The 19857-nt window shown below is 39.1% G+C and overlaps 1 protein-coding gene across 1 annotated transcript in view; it reads right to left on the bottom strand.

Moving 5' to 3' along the window:
• b4galt2 (UDP-Gal:betaGlcNAc beta 1,4- galactosyltransferase, polypeptide 2) overlaps positions 1 to 19857 on the bottom strand; it is a 239572-nt gene that overhangs the window by 21553 nt on the left and 198162 nt on the right. Inside the window, exon 7 of the mRNA XM_026148727.1 lies at positions 1043 to 1147. Coding sequence (XP_026004512.1) covers positions 1043 to 1147 — 105 coding nt within the window. The remainder of the gene's footprint in view (positions 1 to 1042; positions 1148 to 19857) is intronic.

Raw genomic sequence — 19857 nt, forward strand, 5'->3', positions numbered from 1 at the left:
AACTAAAGAAAATGGGAATAAATGTGTTTTTGTGACAGGGTGCTCGTTACAAAGTGCCTAATGATACAAATAAATTTGCTTAAGTGTGTAATATGTGTAGAACGAACACTGGTTCATCCTTGAGTTAGGTGCCTTTTTGTGTTTGAATGATTCATAGGTCAGCAATAAGTGGCTTAAAAAATCTTCTGAAAATCACCTTGTACACAGACTGGAGTGAAAAAGCAGCAAAGAAAAACTGAAAGAGCTTCAGAAAGCCTGGAGAACTGAAAAAACCCTCCTCTGGCTTCTTGGCAAATATTAAACTGAGAGGAGCAAGACTTTTGCACAGTACTGCATATACAGTACAGTGATATTACTGTGTACATTTCCCTGGATCACAGTTTTCAGGGTTAAGAGTGATATGAAATCACTGGAGTATAGAAAAATCAAACATGTTTTTTTTATGTCTAAATGTTGGCACTAAATGATTAGCAAGTTAAAAATAATTGCTCCAAACTGCATCAGTCAGGCTGTAAAGATGCCACTAGTGAAGTAATATATAAAGTTAAGTCTTTTCTAAAACACTTTCACACTTCTAAGGTAGCAATTTTCCTTTTGCCCACCGTTTCTTATGACAAGCTGCAGTACTTGTCAGTTGTAGGGAACTCCCAAGTGTGAATGTGCACGGTGTAAGAAACTGCTAAAAATAAAGGTCAAGTCCTCATTTAAACACCTCTGATTAAAGGTTAAAGTATCCTTAACATTTAAGTTTTGCAAAACTGGACAGAGTGACAGTGGATAACCTGGACGACAGCAGTGAACAGGAGACCCACTGCTGCCCATAACACTGCCTCACATTTCAGAGCAGTAAATTGCACTGTAGGAAACATTAATTATAAAGCCACGCCACTGATGACTTCTGCAGTGCCACGCGATCATAATTCTTTCAAACTGAAATGAAAAATTCAGAAAGAAACGTCTGAACCGAGTAGCTGTGAAACAAAAGCGGCGCGATCGATCCGAATATAAAGCCGGAGAACGACTTCAGACAATGATGCAGTACCTCTGTGGGTTGGGCTCGTTGTGTTTGTCTCTCTCGTGCTTAATCATTCTGTAGCGGCCGATGCGAACGTCTGGCCTAGACACCTTCATCCCATTCAGAGTGATCCTGCAACACATGCAGATAGAACAGAATCTATTAGAGAAAAGGAAACAAACTGAGCCAAAGAGCAGGTGAGAGAGAAAACATGCTGATTATTGAGGAAAACACTGTAACAAACAGAGCTGGAAGACAAGGAGAGGGAGAACACATTAATGAAGAAATATAGCGAGGCTGCAACTTTTTATGTTATCTATCAGCTATTTTATTAAATCAACAGCAAAGAGAATCAATTTATGGAAATCGCAAGTTCCCAAAGCCGAAGCCTGAGATGACAGCACTTCTGCTGTGAGAAGAAATTATTTAGTCTACAAAAAGTGGGAAAAAAATCCTTTAAAATACCTGTTTCAAATATCTAATCCTTGAAATAATGTTTTAAATGCCCGAACCTGATGAATAGTAAACAAAAATAATAAAAATGTTTGTCACACACAACAGAAAAGCTGGAAATCCACACATTTAGTAAGTTGTATGAAAATAATCAATAATAAAATGTGATATGTTCAACTTGTGTTTATATTAATAGAGAGTCAACAAAAGCAGGAATTCCTCATATAATAGAAGCGAGAGCGAGCAAATGTTTTGCTTCAAAACAAATCAATAAATGCGGCTGCTTAATTTTGCCTTTTTAGTACAAAATCCCCCCGTGGTGTTCCCACTGACTTAGTCTCATGTGTGTTTGTCGTCAAACAGCTGAAGCTTCTCATTACTGCAGCTTTAGCCGAACTTTGGAGAATCGTGGATTTTGGCTATCCATCTGTCACACCAAACGCTCAGCAGCACTGAGAGAAAGGCCCTTATTTCCCATGATCTGTCGTGTAGCTGCGTCAGTTACTGCACAACGCACTTTTTAGATTTTCCTGCCAGCTTTTGCAACCAAATAATTAACTTTCGAACCCCAATATGTGCACTTCTGTGATGCACATGTTATAGAGAAAACTGTGAAAAGGTTAATTTTGTTCCTCGGAAGTGATAGTTATGCAATGCTACTCTGTGAGTCTACTGAGAATTGGATAAACCTTGCAGAGACCAAGAAAAAAGAAAGGAGAATATGAGAACAGAAATTTAATGTTGTGTTCGTTTATAATCTGCTATGGTCTTCATTAGGTATCCCTGGGTCCATTCAAGGCCAGGAAGGGCAAAAAAATCATTACAGCAACTGACAACTCTATTAACAGACTGTACAGCTAATCAATATTTGTGCTAAAATATTTCTGTAAGACACATTAAATCTATACATATCTCACAATAACTGACTATTCTTGCTAACAGGAAAGAATTTGTGGTGGTGTATCGGCTATTTTGACTTCTGCCCTTCACATCGAACTCTTAGTCCCATCCTTAAAGGGTCATAACTCACCTAGACAGGACATTGCAAAGCAAAGGAAGCTAAAAACGAACACAGCAATGATACTTGTATACCACAAACATAAACGATCCAACCAATCAATCTCCACTCTCGAACTCTGGGGACATCAGCTGGGAATAAGGGGAGCATTAGCGGTGTTTTTCCCTGTAAAGTTTGGGATCAGAACTTTTAGAAACAGTGGTAACATTGTATTACTAGGATTCAACACAGAGCCAACTCGGCACAGAGATTTATATCTAATGCAACAGCAAATGGGATGTAGACAACACAAACAACATCTCTGCTCCACATAAAGCCCAGTTTAAAACCATAGGCTTCCAGAGACATTGATATTCATACCCGAGACGGCATAACGGATACTGAATGAGCGATTCTTATTTATTGTAACGCTCTGATTCGTGCAGTCTCTTTGTCTTAAAAATCATCCATGCCTGATATTGCTCCGCAGCAACTTCACGTGTATTCTAGACTTTCAATGCAGAGCTTTCCCTTTTTTCTTCTCCTCTACTTGTTACATCCTCGTTTATCTTATTCATACCTTTCTCTTTTTGAATCTGCTCATTACTCTCACCTTCAGTTTTGTTCTCTTTACCTGAGTTTTTAAAAGCTGATTCCAAATGTTTGCACAGTCTGCTGAAGGTTAAAGTCGGTGCTTTGTAACAAATTTCCCACGTGTGGGACTAATAAAGGTTATCTTATCTTATCTTATCTTTGTGAAGTGCTTTTGTGTCAAAGAATCATATCTAATTGGCATGGTGAAAAAACACATTTTATAATAAAAATATCTTTGGTTAAGAAGTGGTGAATTTATTCAACCCCACACAAATGACTTGAAAATTCAATTTATTCACTTTAGTGACTCAATAAAATGTGAAAACATTCAACCTCATGTTGAGAAAATATGTAGCTATTCCTTTTCTTTCTAAATTGTATTCATTTGGTGTATGGAGCTAGATATTAGGCTTAACTTTAAACAAAAAAGAGCCCAATTAACCAATTAAAAAGCTCTATAGTATAAATATTCCCCAACTGGCAAGCAAGTTATTACTTTGGTTGCTAACAGATTCCCATGGTTCCTTGTATATGACATGAGTGATAATGACCTATCTGCCAGTACTCGCTAACTACTAGTTAAGCGATAGGAAAACTGTAACACAAATCAGAAACAGAACAAACATTCTCCTAAGCACAGTTTTGAAGAGTATCAGAGTATTTGCATGTAAGTGGACGTGTTCACTGCAAACTATGAGCCTGATTTACTTTATCCTACACTGCCACTATTTCAAAACGTAGGACAAGTTTATCTAATTTGGTTAGCGGTTATGTGAAGGCAAAACTGATAGATATTATGATATATATCCACAAATAAATAATATTCAATAAAAAGACCAAATTTAAAACCTAGCTAACTGCTATATAACCATAGCTGCAGCCTAGTAGCGATAACATTTAGCACCACTAGACATTGCTATATAAATATACCTTTATTTGTGTAGCACTGTTCAAGTTTTTTCATCAAATTTTTGAAAGTGTATATTTTTGAACTCTTCTGCTCCAATAGCTTTTCCAACTGTTAAGCTAGGGCTAAGCTAACTGCCTCCTCTTCTCATGTAGCCCTCAGTAAAAATACAAATTAAAAAGCTACATTTCTCAAATGTGTGTCTTCAGTTAAATTGGTATTACAGAGGGAAGTGATTTTTTTGTGGACTGGATAGAGTCACAGCAGTCAGCACTCTTTGCACTGATGCTAAACTCAGTTTTACTGATTTATCAGTTTAACTCAATCTCTGCCTCTTTTCATATCCACTCCTTTCCCTCCCTGACCATCTCTAAAGGTATTTCCACACATTAACTTTGGAAAATGTGTAAAGAATCAGGTCAGGGAATTGCTCTTCCTCAAATGCAGCTAACAACAGTATACAGTTAGCACTAACAGCCTTCTCTCTTCCCGAAATACTTTGTATGGTTTAGAGGAGGGTGCTGCTTGAGTGTGTATGAGGCAGAAGACAGGATGACCACTCAATAGTTGCGAATACCCCGGACTATTACCAGTGCTATACCAATATTGGAAGTGAGGGTAAAGATCGTTAATGTCCAGTCTGATTGCACAGTACATTTGCTTTCTCATTTGCACCTCCGTTGGGTAATGTGTATAAAAGTACAGGGCTGAAGTGAATGTGTAAAAATGGCTTTCACCTACCTACTCATGCTCCTTGTTTTCTTTTCACCTTGCTACTCCCCTCTGTGCATTTTCTTCTTCACAGTATGCTTATTTTCACCTTTTTTCTCCTCCCCACCCTTCCTCATCTCCCCCTCTTGTCTGTACTTTCTCTGTGTTCATCTCCTTCTCTTCACGTTCCCTTTTCTTTCTCACCTCTCATCTTCTCTACAGACTAGCAAAATGTAAATAACCCCGAATGGAGCACCATGCCATCAAAAGCACATCAGCCTGTAAGAGAAACCCAAACTCCATCAAAACAACCCCATAAATAAATTCATTGAAAAACTAAATAAGAGATTTTAGCCTCTTTTTCTTTATTTTTCTCTCAAATCTCGGGGACTTTGCTGATTTAGCAGCCACGCATAGATAACTGCTTTGTCAGTGTGTGTGCACATGTGAGCATGAATGCATTTGCATAATTTTGAGAGTTATTATGGTGCAAATAATGTGTGGGTTTGAAAGTGAGCAAAGCAGTCCTTCTCTGAGCTTAGTTTTATATTATGCATAGTTCTGCATCTTTAAAATAATCTTTTTTTTTTGCCTGTTACCCTGCAGAGAGTGTAGCTAAGGCTCGCCCGGGGTGAATCCTTTCTCCTTCATCTGAATCAGTACAAATCTCAGCATCTTATTTTTATATTCAGAGATTCACGTCACGAAAGAATTTTTGAGTAAATCAACAATTCGTTTCACCCTTTGCCATACAGACAGCTTCATAGCTGGCTGTTTTTCAGACTGGTAATGGTACTTTCAGAAGAGTCTCCCAGAACTTCCGTAAGTGAAAATATAGATGACACAGCATAAAAACTGTTGCAGGTAGAGGCCTGCTATAGAAAAAGGACAAAATAACAGCTCTATTTACTAAGAAAGCTCAATAGTTCTCAAGGCTAAATTATTAAATGCTGCATTATTCAGATTGATGCTTTAATGTGAATCAAAAATTATTTTGTACTATTTTCTAGCCTTTAGTGTCTCATAGAATATTCAACAGTTTTACCTCATGGGTAAAACTGTTTACCACCTGTCATTAAAATTAATCCTCTGAGAAGTTTCGAAGGGATTTAAGATAAATGCAGTGACAATATGCCACTCTGGTGTAAAGTGGAATAAATGTGACCTTAATTATATTTAAACTGTACTTTTTAATATAGTACTTGTGAAAAAAACTGGAATACTACGCATGGATTACAGGCCTGTAGCACTGACTTCCCACGCCATACACACCCTGGAAAGACTCATCCTTGACCAGCTACAACTTCTTTTTAAGGCCACATCAGGATCCCCTTCAGTTTACCAGGCCTGCTTTGGAGATGAGGATGTCATCGTCTACCTCTTTTGATGCATTGTCATGACCATTGATCAAGAACTACTGATCAATGGAGTACCATGCACAGAGTTGGAGAATGGCTGCAATCACAGCATTGTAAGATGGGGAAAGATGGTGTCCGATCACTGCAGGCCAGTGGCCACTCTTTCAATGATGAGGATGTACACATTCTGGAGAGGGAGGAACGCTGGTTTGAGAGGGCAGTCAAGGAGGCCATTTATGTGAAAAGGGAAAGACAGTGTCTGAATCAAGGATGGGGCCTAAGGGTACATATTAGGCCCCCTGCTGGAGAGGCAAATTTTGTCCAAGATAAGGACGATGCTGGACAATACTTCCCACCCACTGCATGATCAGAATCAGAATACTTTATTAATCCCGAAGGAAATTAGGGAAATGATGTTCAGTGAGAGACTGAGGTTACCCAAATGCACCACTGAACGACACAGGAAGTCATTCCACAGTGCAATAGTTACACCCTTTTGCACATCATCTACAGTGAAAATAACAAATAACAAAGTTTTACAGTTCAGAGTAAAATGTCAATCATATAGGTCTCTGTAACATACTGGATATTTGTAATTGAGCTATTTCTTATAGTTTGTAAATTTGTAATGTATTGTATTATTAAATTTAGTTCAGTCCTTTACTGTTATTATTGTCTTGGAGCAACTGTAATTACATAATTAAGCAATCCTTAAATATAAAAAGGTCCCATGTGAAAGTTTTAAGAAGTGTGAAGGCATAATCAGACATTTTTAAATCTGCGCTCTCCTTTATCTAAATGGCTGTTTAAATGAATACAATTTTAAAAAAAGCTAAAAAAAGAAGAAGAAGAAGACAAAGCTTACATTCTTTGATAATAAGAACGACTGTTTTGTACTGTTATAGTTACAGGAAAGCTTCATTTTAACAGCTTAGTATTAAGTCACACTTACTTTGTTAAAATAAGATCAAAATATACATGTGAGACTATAGCAAAATTTCCTTTTATCCAAAGAAGTTCAGTTAAGTAATTTAAATAATTGAATCACTACCCAATATAAATCCAGCTGAGCTACTAGCAAGTTACTTCAAAATGTAGATAAATTGATTGATTTAATTGAGTTCTGTGATGATCCTAGGTTCTGGGCTCTGGGGTTTGAGTTTTGGACTTTCGGATTATTGTTGTTCTCTTTTGTTCTTGATTTGTTTATTGTTCAGGGATTTATTTCTGTGCTAGGCTAATTTCAGTTTTCAGTTATTAGTTTCCTCTGTTTTATCCTCCTGTGCCAAGTTCTCTTGTGTTCCGTGTTCCAGTTTTTCATTTCCTGTTTTATTTTGATAATCATTTGTCTCTTGTGCCTTATGTTTAATTTTACTTCCTCCCTTGTCATTATCTTGATTATCTTGATTAGTTTTTGTCTCGTTTCTCCCAGCTCACTCCACTCTGCCCTGATTTCTCTTCTGTGTATATATAGCGTCAGCTTGTTTTTGTCCTTTATTAGTTTGTCATCTCTGTGTGTTTCCAGCCCATTTAGAGTCAGTTTGTCCTCCTGTTGGATTGCTGTTTTCTATAGTCATCATATGGACTTACGACCTTGTCCTGCAATCAGGTCCTCATCTAGCAAACCCCATGACAAATTCACTCTTTTCCCAACATGCACTGAGAAAAGTAGAATGGGAGGCAGACTTCAGTTTTCAGGCACCTGTTTCTGCCACCAAATGAACAGATTGAATAGACAAATGCAGGTGAGGACCACTCGTTATGAATATTATGAGTATTATGAATTTAACTGGAATACTGGGGGTGTATGTTTAACTACATTTGCTATTGTTTAACACTTCTCTATAAATTACACCAAACTTTTCTGTGTGTGCGTGTGTGTGTGTGTGTGTGTGTGTGTGTGTGCGTGTGTGTGTGTGTGTGTGTGTGTGTGTGTGCGCGTGTGTGTTGAGCTGATCAGAAGCACTGCTAAGCTTTGTTTGCTGGCTTCTCAAACATAAGAAGATCGAGCGTGCTTGTGTAAAACAGCATCAGGGCTGCTCAGAAATCCTCTGCTACATCATTGTATCACTGCTTGTTACCTTCCCTGCCTGCTTTCAAAATCTTCTTTTCATCATGAAACACTCCCTGAGGGTGGGCCAGCTCTCTAGCTCCTCATTTTGTCAATATGAAACTTTGCACGATGATTAATGCTGGTCAAAGACACTCGTTCAGAAAAGGAAGGCACAAAGGCACACATAGAAAGAAAGCAAAAGCAGCTGTTATAACTCCACACATACCCACATTCATCAGCTTAACGCCGGCACACACTGTTAGATAAATGAAGTTCAGGGTTGGTACAGTGTGACGCAACACAGAGCTAAAAATGTCAAAAAACCCCTCCTCTGCCGCTGTGACCTTGCATGCTTATGAATGCATATGTGGATTAATGATTTGCATGCTAACTAATGAACTAGCATTTCTTTATTTTTGCAGTTGCATCCTTGCTTGACCAAAGGAAAAGAAATCATCTAGAGCGCACACACCAACACACACTCAAGTGACACATGAGTACAGTGAATATTTTCCACGGCTCTGACAGGCAGGAGGCAGTAACACAGTGTGACAGCGTAGTGTGACTATTATGCAAGAAAGAACAGGACAGTGAGGATACAGCGGAGCTGCAGGGAGGAAAGCTTTAGCGTGCTCTGTGTGATGTATATAATCCAGAGACAACACATTCAACAGCCACCTCCACTGAAACACAGCAGGTGGGTGGCTGCTGAAGAATTCTCCACTCGGGGGGAACTTACAGCACTTTTTTTGGAGACTCAAGTGCAAAGACCGAAAGCAGCCAGATTAAAGAGATAAAAAAAATACAGAAGAAGGCCACAGTGCTTTTATAAGATTCATTGTGCTATGATGAGATTATATAAACAGTTTCTGATTTTGTGGCTAGCACCGTCACCTGTACAGTTTCCTCCATTTTCCTCTCACATGGAAACAGGATGTATGCAAGGTGACGGGAAATTTGATGCAGATATAAATACGAGTGTGCATGTTTTTCCCTCTCTCTGTGCTAGCCCTGTAATGGACCTGTTCCACAGTGTACCCCACGGCTCAAAATCATCTGGGACCAGTTCCAACCCTCCTGTGACCCTAGATGGATACAGGTTTGGAAAATAAGTTAATGGATGAATAACTTCATAATTATTCATAAAACTACAAAATATTGAGCTTAACAAAAAAGGTCCTGCCCTGTTTTGCACTCTCTTCCATAACAGTCCACTAACATTCATCATATTCATCATAACTGAGTCAGTTATTCAATACCTGACAGTCACTGAAAACTTAATTAGGAATATAAAAAGAAATAGAACATTTGATTGACATAAATTACAAAATCCATTTTACTATTATTTCAAGTCTTTATCAAGTCCTGTTATGATTGGAATCATAGTTAATGTGATTGGAAGGGTACAGTTCTCACAAACTCACAAATTAGGTTCAGTTTTTGATTCCTTTCAAGTTAACAACAACAACAACTGTTCTTAGTAATAGATGGTTACTCATGAAATTACCCAGTCGGCCGATCATGTGGCAGCACAGCAATAGATAAAATATTAGAAAAGTCTGCTAATGTTCATATCAAAACCAAAACTGGGTTTAATTGTCAGGCCTACATGAGCTGGTATGGGTGTTTTTGAACCACTGTGGACTTTGGCAGTCTAGGGTTCATTCAGAAAAAAGAAAACATCAGGGATCGGCAGTTCAGGGGACAGAAACGCCTTTTTGATTAGAGGAAAGTCAGAGGAAAATGGCCAGCATGGATGGAGATGACAGAAAGGCAGTACACAGTAACTTAAATAATGGCTTTTTATAACCGAGCAGAAAAATATCTCGGGATGCAGCCTCGAGGCAGATGGGTTGCAACAGCAGAAAACCACATCAGGTCACACACTTGTGAGACTAAAACAGAACGGAGACTGCAGTGGGAGCAGGCTTAAACAAACTGGAAAGTTTAAACCAGAAAATAGTGGCCCAGTCAGGTTAATATAAATTTCTGCTAAAGCTACAGATCCTAGGCTTGGAAGGCACCGCAGTACAAGTCCATGGACCCTGCCAATGGACCCAGCTCAACTTCTTCTCACTCAGAAGCAGGAAACTGGTGCCCACTGCTAGAGCCAGGCCAGGCTAGCTTGAATGCATAGCCCAGAAAAAAGGCAAAAAAAAAAACCAAAAACAAAAGAAAGAAAAAAAAAAAGATTTCAAAAAGAACAGACCAAGATGGACATTTTTAAAACCTTATAAAATAAAATAATATGACATTTCTACGCTGATTTTATGTCATTTTGCAAGAGACCATGAACATTGTCACACAAGGAAGTGGTAAAACCATCCTTCAAACTGGACCTTCATAGTCGTCTGGCAACTCCTCCTCAATATACTCAGAAGGGATTGATTAGAAACTTTGCAGCAAGCAAGCAATCCAGGGTCACTATATGATCTTACTCATCTCAGCCTCAGTGTTCACACTGAAAGCATTCACCTCAACAGCTTTTATTCTGAATCAGTCGTGATGAAGAAAAAAAAAAAAATCACACAATTACACCAATTATAAGTGGAATAAAATGCTCCATAGAAGCTGAGTCACAGTTGGACTCCTGCTGTGAAACCATTAACCAGCAAAGTCTTCCTAACTACTAGAGCCACCACCCAAAAAGCTCTAATTTTATGTCTTATCCAACACTTTTTCCTTCTTAACAAAGATATCTGTCCGCTAGAGAGATCGGTCTTGAAAAGTTTCATTGCTCTGCAGCACTCTTGACGGAGGAGATGCACAAACCCATGTACCATAGACCTGTTTGATTGGATTAATCAGAAATGTCTCCAGCTCTCCTCTCTTATTCCCACAAGTGGAGTTAATTGTACTAGTGCAATGGAGTGAAGTAGAAACGGGAGCTGAGTCGTCTGATGTCCTGCCTCAGTTCCCTTCTGTGTGCAGAAATGAGCTGGGAGAGGAAGAGGAGGAGTGGGTGGCTGTGGTGCAGGTTGGACGATGTGCAGCAGAGAGTGGGTGATAATAGAGGAAGATTTTTCTTTCAGAACTAGCACATCTGTGTGCTGCGAGAGGGAAAACTGACGAATGGCCTTCTGCTTTTTAAATTTTTTTTAGTTATGGTAGTTTCATAACAGCGTGGTTTGTAGAGATAACTCAAAAAGTGCTTTTTTAAAGACGCACGTGAGGATGTGTACTAGATAAACTATGTCCTCCCGAATTTGTTATCATTACCAGACTGTTGTAGGAAGATGTTAGCTTTATCTTGGTGAGATGGGCAAGTAGCCAATGTAGTGGAAGCTAATGGGGAATTGACTAGATGCACAAAGACCTGAGATGGGGCTTGTAGTGCGATCATAGTGTGTGCAAAATGGCACTGTAAAATGACTCTGCTGTGTTGGTAAACTGGAAGCATGCTGTGAGTATATCACAGGTCAACATATTTAAGTATTTTAAAGATCAGAAGCAAACTTTTTAAACCAGTTTTGTAATCAACAGGTAGCCAAGAGAGATGTTTTTAGAATTACACTAATATCATCTCTTAGAAGCTCTTTGGAATATTCGGAACTTCCATCAATTTGCTGCAGACTGCATTATGATCCAGTCAAAAGACAGATAGACACAGATAGACAGAGAGACAGATAGATATATATAGATATATAAATAAAAAAAGGGCAATATAGTTTCCTGTTGGCAAAAATATTTGATATTTAAAATATTTCTGAGAAGACTTGGTAGCTGTTTCACTGATGCTGCTGATGGTTGGATAAAAATACAGGTTTGCATCAGTAATACCTCCTAGGATTTGTACTTTGTCAGTGGTTTGGGGGATTGAGACTCCAAAGAGGCACAGATCTGCTGACTCTAAGTCTTTGCAATGTGATTTCAGAACAATGCTGAGGCTGTAAGAAGCACCATCCTCATGCTCCAACAGCCTTTAAATGACATTTAAAGGCTGTAGCTCAGGTGGCAGAGCAGGTCAGCCACTAATCAGAAGGTCGGTGGTTCGATCCCAGGCTGCCTCCTGGCTGCATGCCAAATATCCTTGGGCAAGATACTAACCCCGTGTTTGCCTACTGGTGGTGGTCAGAGGGCCCGGTGGCGCCTGTGTCCGGCAGCCTCGCCTCTGTCAGTGCGCCCCAGGGCAGCTGTGGCTACAATGTAGTTTGCTATCGCCAGTGTGTGAATGTGTGTGTGAATGGGTGAATGACTGAATGTAGTGTAAAGCGCTTTGGGGTCCTATGGACTAGAAAAGCGCTATACAAATGCAGGCCATTTACCATTTACATGTCTGATGGCAAAAATCAACCATAGATAGGGCAAGTTTTTTTTCATTGTTCCATAACAATTTTTTTCCAGTTAATACACCAGAAAAATCACACAGGACATTAGTTCAGACAGATTACAATATCTGCTGCTGCTGGATGTACATCAGCCAGCTGACCTGGTTTATACTCATCAGTGCCCCCACACTCATGTAGCTCTTTCTGTTTGCTGCTGCTTCTTTTCGTCACCTTGCTTTCACCCTACATTGATTCAACTCTAGAATCAAGCAGGTGCTCTCTACCGTGTCGCGTTGACTTCTGTTCCTGCGACTGTCACATTGAAAGTATCGTATGATAAGAAAAATGTGCCTGCTTACTCTCTCTTTTCCCAGGGGCTTCTTTGTTCTCCCTGCCAAGCCTTGTGGATGCTTTAATTTGTCCACGGAGCATATATAACTGAATTACCAAACCAGAGGAAAATTTAAAAATGGCTGTCAGCCATGCATTAAAAGATATTTATCACAATTCCCTAAAGGACCTTGGACATTTTCCTCTTATTGCAGTCACCCCTAAGTTGATAAACTCTTTGTTCACTAAGCAAAAATGCACTCTTCATATTTTTCACAACACATACCTGGAGCTAAGTCAAAAGCTGGAGAAGTAGAGGAGGGAAGGCATTACATAATATAGAAAATGGGGATAATAACGCACTATTGGACAGACAGTCCTTGAAAGCATTTGTAGAGTTGCGTCGCTGTTTCACGAATGGTGGGGGAAAAGAAATCTTTTTCACAAATTGTGAAGGTGATTGAGGTGAAGTCGACGTGCTCTTACAAGATCCATCCATCCATCCATGTGCTTGATAGTCTCTTTTGCTACTGCACACTTAAGCTGCTGAATGAAGTGTGGGGAAATGTTCTTAAATCTCTTGGTCATTAGTAAGACAAGATTTGCCTCATGAACAACTGAAACTATCCCCTTACTCACTTCATTATTGTACCGGCCCTCGCCAAACTCTCCTGTCACATTGTCTTTTTATTACCACCACACATTTAAAATAAGACCATTTCATATTACCAAATACAAAAGAATAGAGCTCAGCCGACACAGCAACTTTAAAACTGATACTGATATTATTCTGATTAATAACATTTAGTCTAGTCATTTATTTACTCACTGACACTCTGCCCAACTCAACACATATTGCTAACAGGGAAATTGCAGAGTGCCCTCTGGTGGACAGGCTTTGGAGCATCAACAAGCACGAGCTGAAGGATGTTTCTCCCGTCTCTATTTTTACCTATCTTCCTTTATAAATCCATACTCTAAAAAACAACATCCTAAGTATTTGTACAAATATCTGTTGTATCTTTAGGTATCGGTTTACTGACATATACTTGTATCAGTACGTCTCGTGTGTGTTTAACGAAACAAAGTCAAACAATGATCTAAGAATAAATCAGGGCAACTGGAAAAAAGGTATAAAAGACTTGATGTTTGCTGCTGACCTGACCCAAGGGTGAAAACAGCTTCTTAACCTAGACGTGTGACTGAACTTACCAAAGGCTGCTCAAAGTGTTGAGCCAAAAATATCCCGATTCTTACACCATTGTCAAGACTTCACAGAAACATGCACAGTCCTTGTGCTGCATGTGCATATGATGCTGGCTCAGGCTCTGATGAAAGCCACCGCTGGGAGGTTTACAGAGAGGAAGGGGAAAGGGCAAGGGAAGGAGGGTGCGTGGAAAGAGTGAGCGTCTGCACGTGTGGTGAAGGCTGGTCTTGCACTCAAGCCCTTGGGATAGGAACAGTCTTTGCCTAAGGCTAATGCTGGATGTTCAGAGAGGGTGAGAGAATAGTGAGGAAAGAAAACACTCCCTCTCTCTTCTTCTTTCTCAGCAATAGCCACCAAGGAGGAAGTGGTGCTGACAGTTGTGCAAGTGGCATGTGCCCTCTCTGCCACAGGCTCAGGCCACACTGAGCAGCAGGGACAGCTAGTTCCCCCGGGCTGGCATTAAGCAAGCAGGACCCGTTTCAGGCAGTGGCCACAGCCCGTGGCATCAAAACCAGGATAAAGAGAGGAAAATTACTTTGAGGGAAAGAAGAGAGGCAGACAGGAAAAAAATAGATGTGAAGAGCTGGAGGGTTAGAGAGGAGGAAGAAAATACAGTGAGGCAAAGGTGCTGGAGCAGAGAGCAGATAGTATAAAGGGGTGATTTAGTCATTTAGCTGATGCTCCTCTTTCCAGAGCAGTTTTCAAAGAAAGAGCACATGGAGATTGGTGGACACATCGACTGCTTACACGTTTCATACCCATGAACTTTGTTTCCTTTTAACGAACCAGAGGCAGATTTCATGGACACTGCACACTCTGATGTGTACTCCTGTTCTTTTATCTCTTCATCCCTTTATCCTACTCCTCCAGTTGTTTTACTGAATCCTGAGAGACTTAACTGGCCAGCCTTTTAGTTCACTCAGCTGGAGATCCATCCTTCCCCGCTGCATCTACAGCTCGCATTCTTAGAAGCCTTTCAGCTTCAGATACTTGTTGTGCTGAGACGCCCCCCCCCTCCCCCTCAAACAAGGGGCAGTTGTTACTGTCTAGAAGCAGAAGATGTCAAAGAAGCAGCTACTGAGGCAGAAATATGTTCCAAAAAAGTGGACTTACACTTAAGTCTTAATGAAAGACAAAATTAATTCACTAGGGAATCTGACCAAATACAAAGGAACTAGTAAAAATAAAACTAGATAAAATACCACCTCCTCTCTCCTCCGCTACTCAAGCCCATGCACCTGCATGGACCGTACCATTTACACAGGTAAGGAAGGAGTGGTCAACATGAACATCTAAGGTTCAGCCAGGCAACACCATGTTCAGCCTATTAAATATCTATCGCTCATGTCCAGTTGTAGTTCGTTTTAACGTCTCTGTATTTATGCTCTGCTTGTGTATATATATGCCTATTTAAAATTGTCTGTTTAAAAAACTCTATTTTTTGTATTGAGAAAGCAAAATGAACCAGAGTGAAATCCCTTGTTTGTGTGCACAAATTGTTAAAATAAAGATGATTCTGATTGTGTGAATGTAAACGGGAATGGTTGTCTGTCTCTCTGTGTCAGGCCTGTGTCAGGCTGGGAATCTGTCCCTGCCTCTCACCCTATGGCAGCTGGGATAGGCTGCAGCCCCCCCTCGGCGACCCTGATAAAGTTAAGCAGGACAGAATGGATGGATGGATGTATCAGCAGAAGAGCGGCTGATTTTACAAAGAAAGATAGAACTACACTATGGGGAAAATATGAAGAGATTAAACACATTGAAAGCAACACAGCTTCTGCAGATCAAATCAGTGGCGTGAGTGTGCTTGAGAAGAAAACCACTGTAGAGTAATATACTATCAAAAGTGTGTGCTTTAGTCAATAAGACTGGAAAAGATCTTAATATTAATCAAGTTTAGCGTATTTAAAGCCAGAAAAGAAAACACAAATGCCGACTTTGTGAGATGACAGACTTATCAATATCAAAGCTCTATCACTAAGACACCGGAGAATCTGATGGATTATAATCAAGTATTTGATTACATTAATGTTTAAACGCCAGCTTTATTTATTATTCCTTCAGTTGCAACCTTGATGAATTTTAACAGTTGGAAACTAAAGATTAAACACAAAACAGAATTAAATGTTTAATCTATGTGGAAATTTGTTAAAAGGTCAGCAGGTGCAGTGTAGATATCCTGTTTAAGGATAATATATTAATGTTGATAGAACAATAAAACTGTTGTAAAATCTTTTTCTGCCAACATAAAAGAAAAAACAAGGAATAAAGTTGCCTTTTAAATATCTATATTTATTTTTGAAACTTCAGAGCCCCTGTACTATCTGCCAGAATCGATTGGTCAGTAGGCAGGGATTTCATACCTGTTGATCTAATCTGGAAGCTAACCTAATCCAGAACAGCTTTGGTTCATAGCACAAGTTACTATGGCGTTATACCATGAAATATACAATAGTATTGTTAACCCTGAAGTCACCTGGATAAGATGAAATCCTGCTTCATACTACAGGCTTCTGGTTTAAACTGTTTGCTCAGGTCTCAGAACTGAACCATGCAGGCCTGTGTTTTCACTACTACTACTACTAATTACCACCTTATTCCATTTTGTGTGCACTTTTATTCTGAAACTGAAAAACAATGTAAAGGTAAAGAAATGTCTTTGCTGTACCTTTGCTTCCTCTTTTAACAAGCCATGCCTGACTTTCCTTTTATCCCGACAGCTGATAAGACATGCCCAGGCCGTGCATCCATCTGACAGGCTAACACACCACCGCACACTTGACCTTTGGGTGGTGCATGTGCAAAAGGGTGGGTGCTGCTCAGTGCTCATAAAGCCACATTGTCATCATTGATAAACCTCCCAAATCTCAGCCTGAGGAAGATTCAATGTGATCATACTTAATAAATGCAAATAGTTGACACTGAGCTAGACACTATCCATAATCACTGCTGACATTTCTGCACTCTTCTATGAATGATGGGGTTTTATTTTATGGTTTATGTATGATCTGTAGCACTTGTTGCCAGTGCGTGAAAGTGGAGATGCTCCTGCATTGTGCCCTTGCTTTGTACTCTGAATGCAGCAGCAAGATGCTGTTAAAGTTTGTGCAAATGGCAACTGCTGTGAAAGTGAGAGCAGAGCCACATTTCTGAGGTTAAGATGCAGCTGTGTTTCGAGCTGAATGGTATCATTACCATCCTGACATGCTGATGTTTGGCAGCCAGTACTTAATATTTATACATAAACTTTATGGTAATGCCAAAACCTTTGTAAAGTACAATACAAATGAAACTTTTGATCTTATGATTTCACAAAATGAAATAAGGAAGTAACCCAAGTTATTACAATTCATCTTGTGGGTACTCCAAATGTGTGAATCAAATGTCAAGACAATCGATTGAACAGTGTTTGAGCCAATTCACACGAATCCACAAATGTCAACCTCATGGTGGAACCAGAGGAAAGGTCAGGGGATCACCAATGCCAGCAGGAAACTTACATTTCCATCTGTTAATATGATATATTTTAGTGTGGATCAACTAGCTGGACTGACAGGGACAACTAAGGTCTTGCTAAAAAACAAGATCTTTCATAATAAAAGCTGAAGAAGAAACTTGTTACTTGGTTTAAAAAAAGCCTCAGCTATGTGCACACGCAGCAATATCCACACTCCATAGTCTTTCAATAGCTTGTCCAAATGCGTTTTCAGGGATTTTTCAGGGCTTCAGCCTACTCTGTGAAAAGCTCTAAAACAAGCCAGCCCTGAAAAGTGAAGGTGGATGGTGGGAGGAGATGTGAGCCTTCAAATGAAGCACTACCCAGCCATCAGGCTCAGCTGTATTTGCTTTTTTCTGCATAAGTTTCTTCAAGTATTTATTATATACTATTATACCAAATATGAGTATAATTTCAAATATTATTTTTATTATTAAGTATTATTATTATTTATAATTATTGAGTTTGAGGCTTTTTACAGTACCTCTCATGATTTACAGAGTAAAAGTGTGAGGAACCAGATGCAGAAAACAAGTGAGCTATTTATTAAGGCTGATTAAATGTCTTAACAAAAAACTAAACAAGGAGTAAGGAATACGGGGAACACACAACAGGAACAAGCAGGAAACGTACAAGTTGACTAGACAGAATAACAACAAAGAACAAAAGTAAACTTAGGGTTTAAATATAAAGGAAGGAGAAACGTGTGGGGAACCAAACACAGCTGACACTAATCAAGGATCACAAGACAAGGGAAGTAAAAAGAAACAAGACACAGAAGATAACAGCTGCCAAAATAAAACAGGAAGCAATAAGATAAAGGTTAGAGTCTAATAATTCTAATTAAAACTCAAACCACAAACAGAAACTAGATTGCAAAAGGTAGCAAAAAAAGACTAAAGACCAAACTGAGAAAATAATCATAAAGAAATCAACCAGGAGTATCTACTACATAAACACAGTGAATCCAAATATAATACAAAAATTTAAAACTCCAGCAAAAAAACCAAAACAAAACATGTCGTCCCTGACAGCAGCATTTTGGAATGAATAAAAATACAGAATAAATACAGAAAAAGGTCAGTGAGAACTCTTTTTCTATAATTTTTTTTAGCACAACACTGTATGAATCGACCCCTCCAGCTACTGTATGTTTATTGGACAGCACTGTTGGAGTTTCCTCCGCAGCTGAAAAGTAAACTACAACACACTGTGGAAACACAGATAAAATGTAAAATACATCCAGAGTAATACTTATAGAGCCTTCTCAGTCAAATCTCAGTGGGACTATCTTATCTAAAGGATAAAATCCTGCCTCAAGTTTATATTATTTCTAAAGGCATTAAACATTAAACACTTAGCCAGTCAGTATTACTTCATTCAACTCACTCGCTGTTCTGATGTTGCAGTGTGATGTAAAGATGCACAAACTCCATTTTGTCACTGAACTGGCAAAAAGACAAAAAGTCTAATTTGGGATTGTGTTTCTGGTCATCTGATGAATATACAGTCGATATTTTGTGCCCCTATAAAGAGACATTTCACCCCATAATCAAATTACCATATTTTTCATCTGGTCTGTAGTGCTCTTTATCGATCTACTGTAGACTGCTCCTGGTGTGACTTGCCAAGTTTTGTAGATAGTGGCTGTAGAGATGTCTTCTCTTTACTATAATGGAACCTGATGGCATTTGCCTTCTGCTGGTCAAAGTGCCCCACAAATACATTAGGAAAACTCAGCAGCTATGCCTCGTTCCAGAAATCATGACCCAGTAATTCAACTACGAAAACCTTGGTGTGTTTCATAGTTTTTTCACTCTATTCTCCCAACAAAAAGAAGTATACACATAGCTAATACTGCCGGTTAAGTGAGGAGGGGATTATATCAAGAGGCTAAAAAGTTATTGGACAAACTAACACAATTTTAAATTTCGGGATTTATTTTAATACTTGGATGAAACTCATTTGTAGTCGATGACTGCCTAAAGTCCATGGACCCTTGAGATGCTCCATCGCCTTGCTGCAAACAATCTGCGGACTTTGACAATGACACTTGCACCTCTTTAACATCAAATAAACCCACCTAAACCTACCAGTTTATCAGTCAACTGCTAAATTCTCTTTATAATAGGGGACTGTGTGTGAAAATGTCTGTAATTCCTGCACAGTTGATTACACTTTTTTGTAAAACTCCTTGAATTAAAGCTGAAAGTCTGCAATTCACTCGCATCTTGTTATGATTTAATTTAAAATTCTCTGTCTTGCTCAGAAACAACTTACTGTCATCATCCTGTCATACATGTCATAAGAAACTGCTCACAAGTTTAGATTATGTAGAGCAATCTGGTCAGGATTTATGGAAAGACACTGCTGCTCATTTTGTGTCTGCATGCATCATCTTTGCTCTTTTTCTTTGACTTTTTGAGCTGATAGGCATTTAATGCCATTATATTTGTGACAATGCAGAC

Source organism: Astatotilapia calliptera, chromosome 18 (assembly GCF_900246225.1).
Source record: "Astatotilapia calliptera chromosome 18, fAstCal1.2, whole genome shotgun sequence".
NCBI classification, from domain to species: Eukaryota; Metazoa; Chordata; class Actinopteri; order Cichliformes; family Cichlidae; genus Astatotilapia; species Astatotilapia calliptera.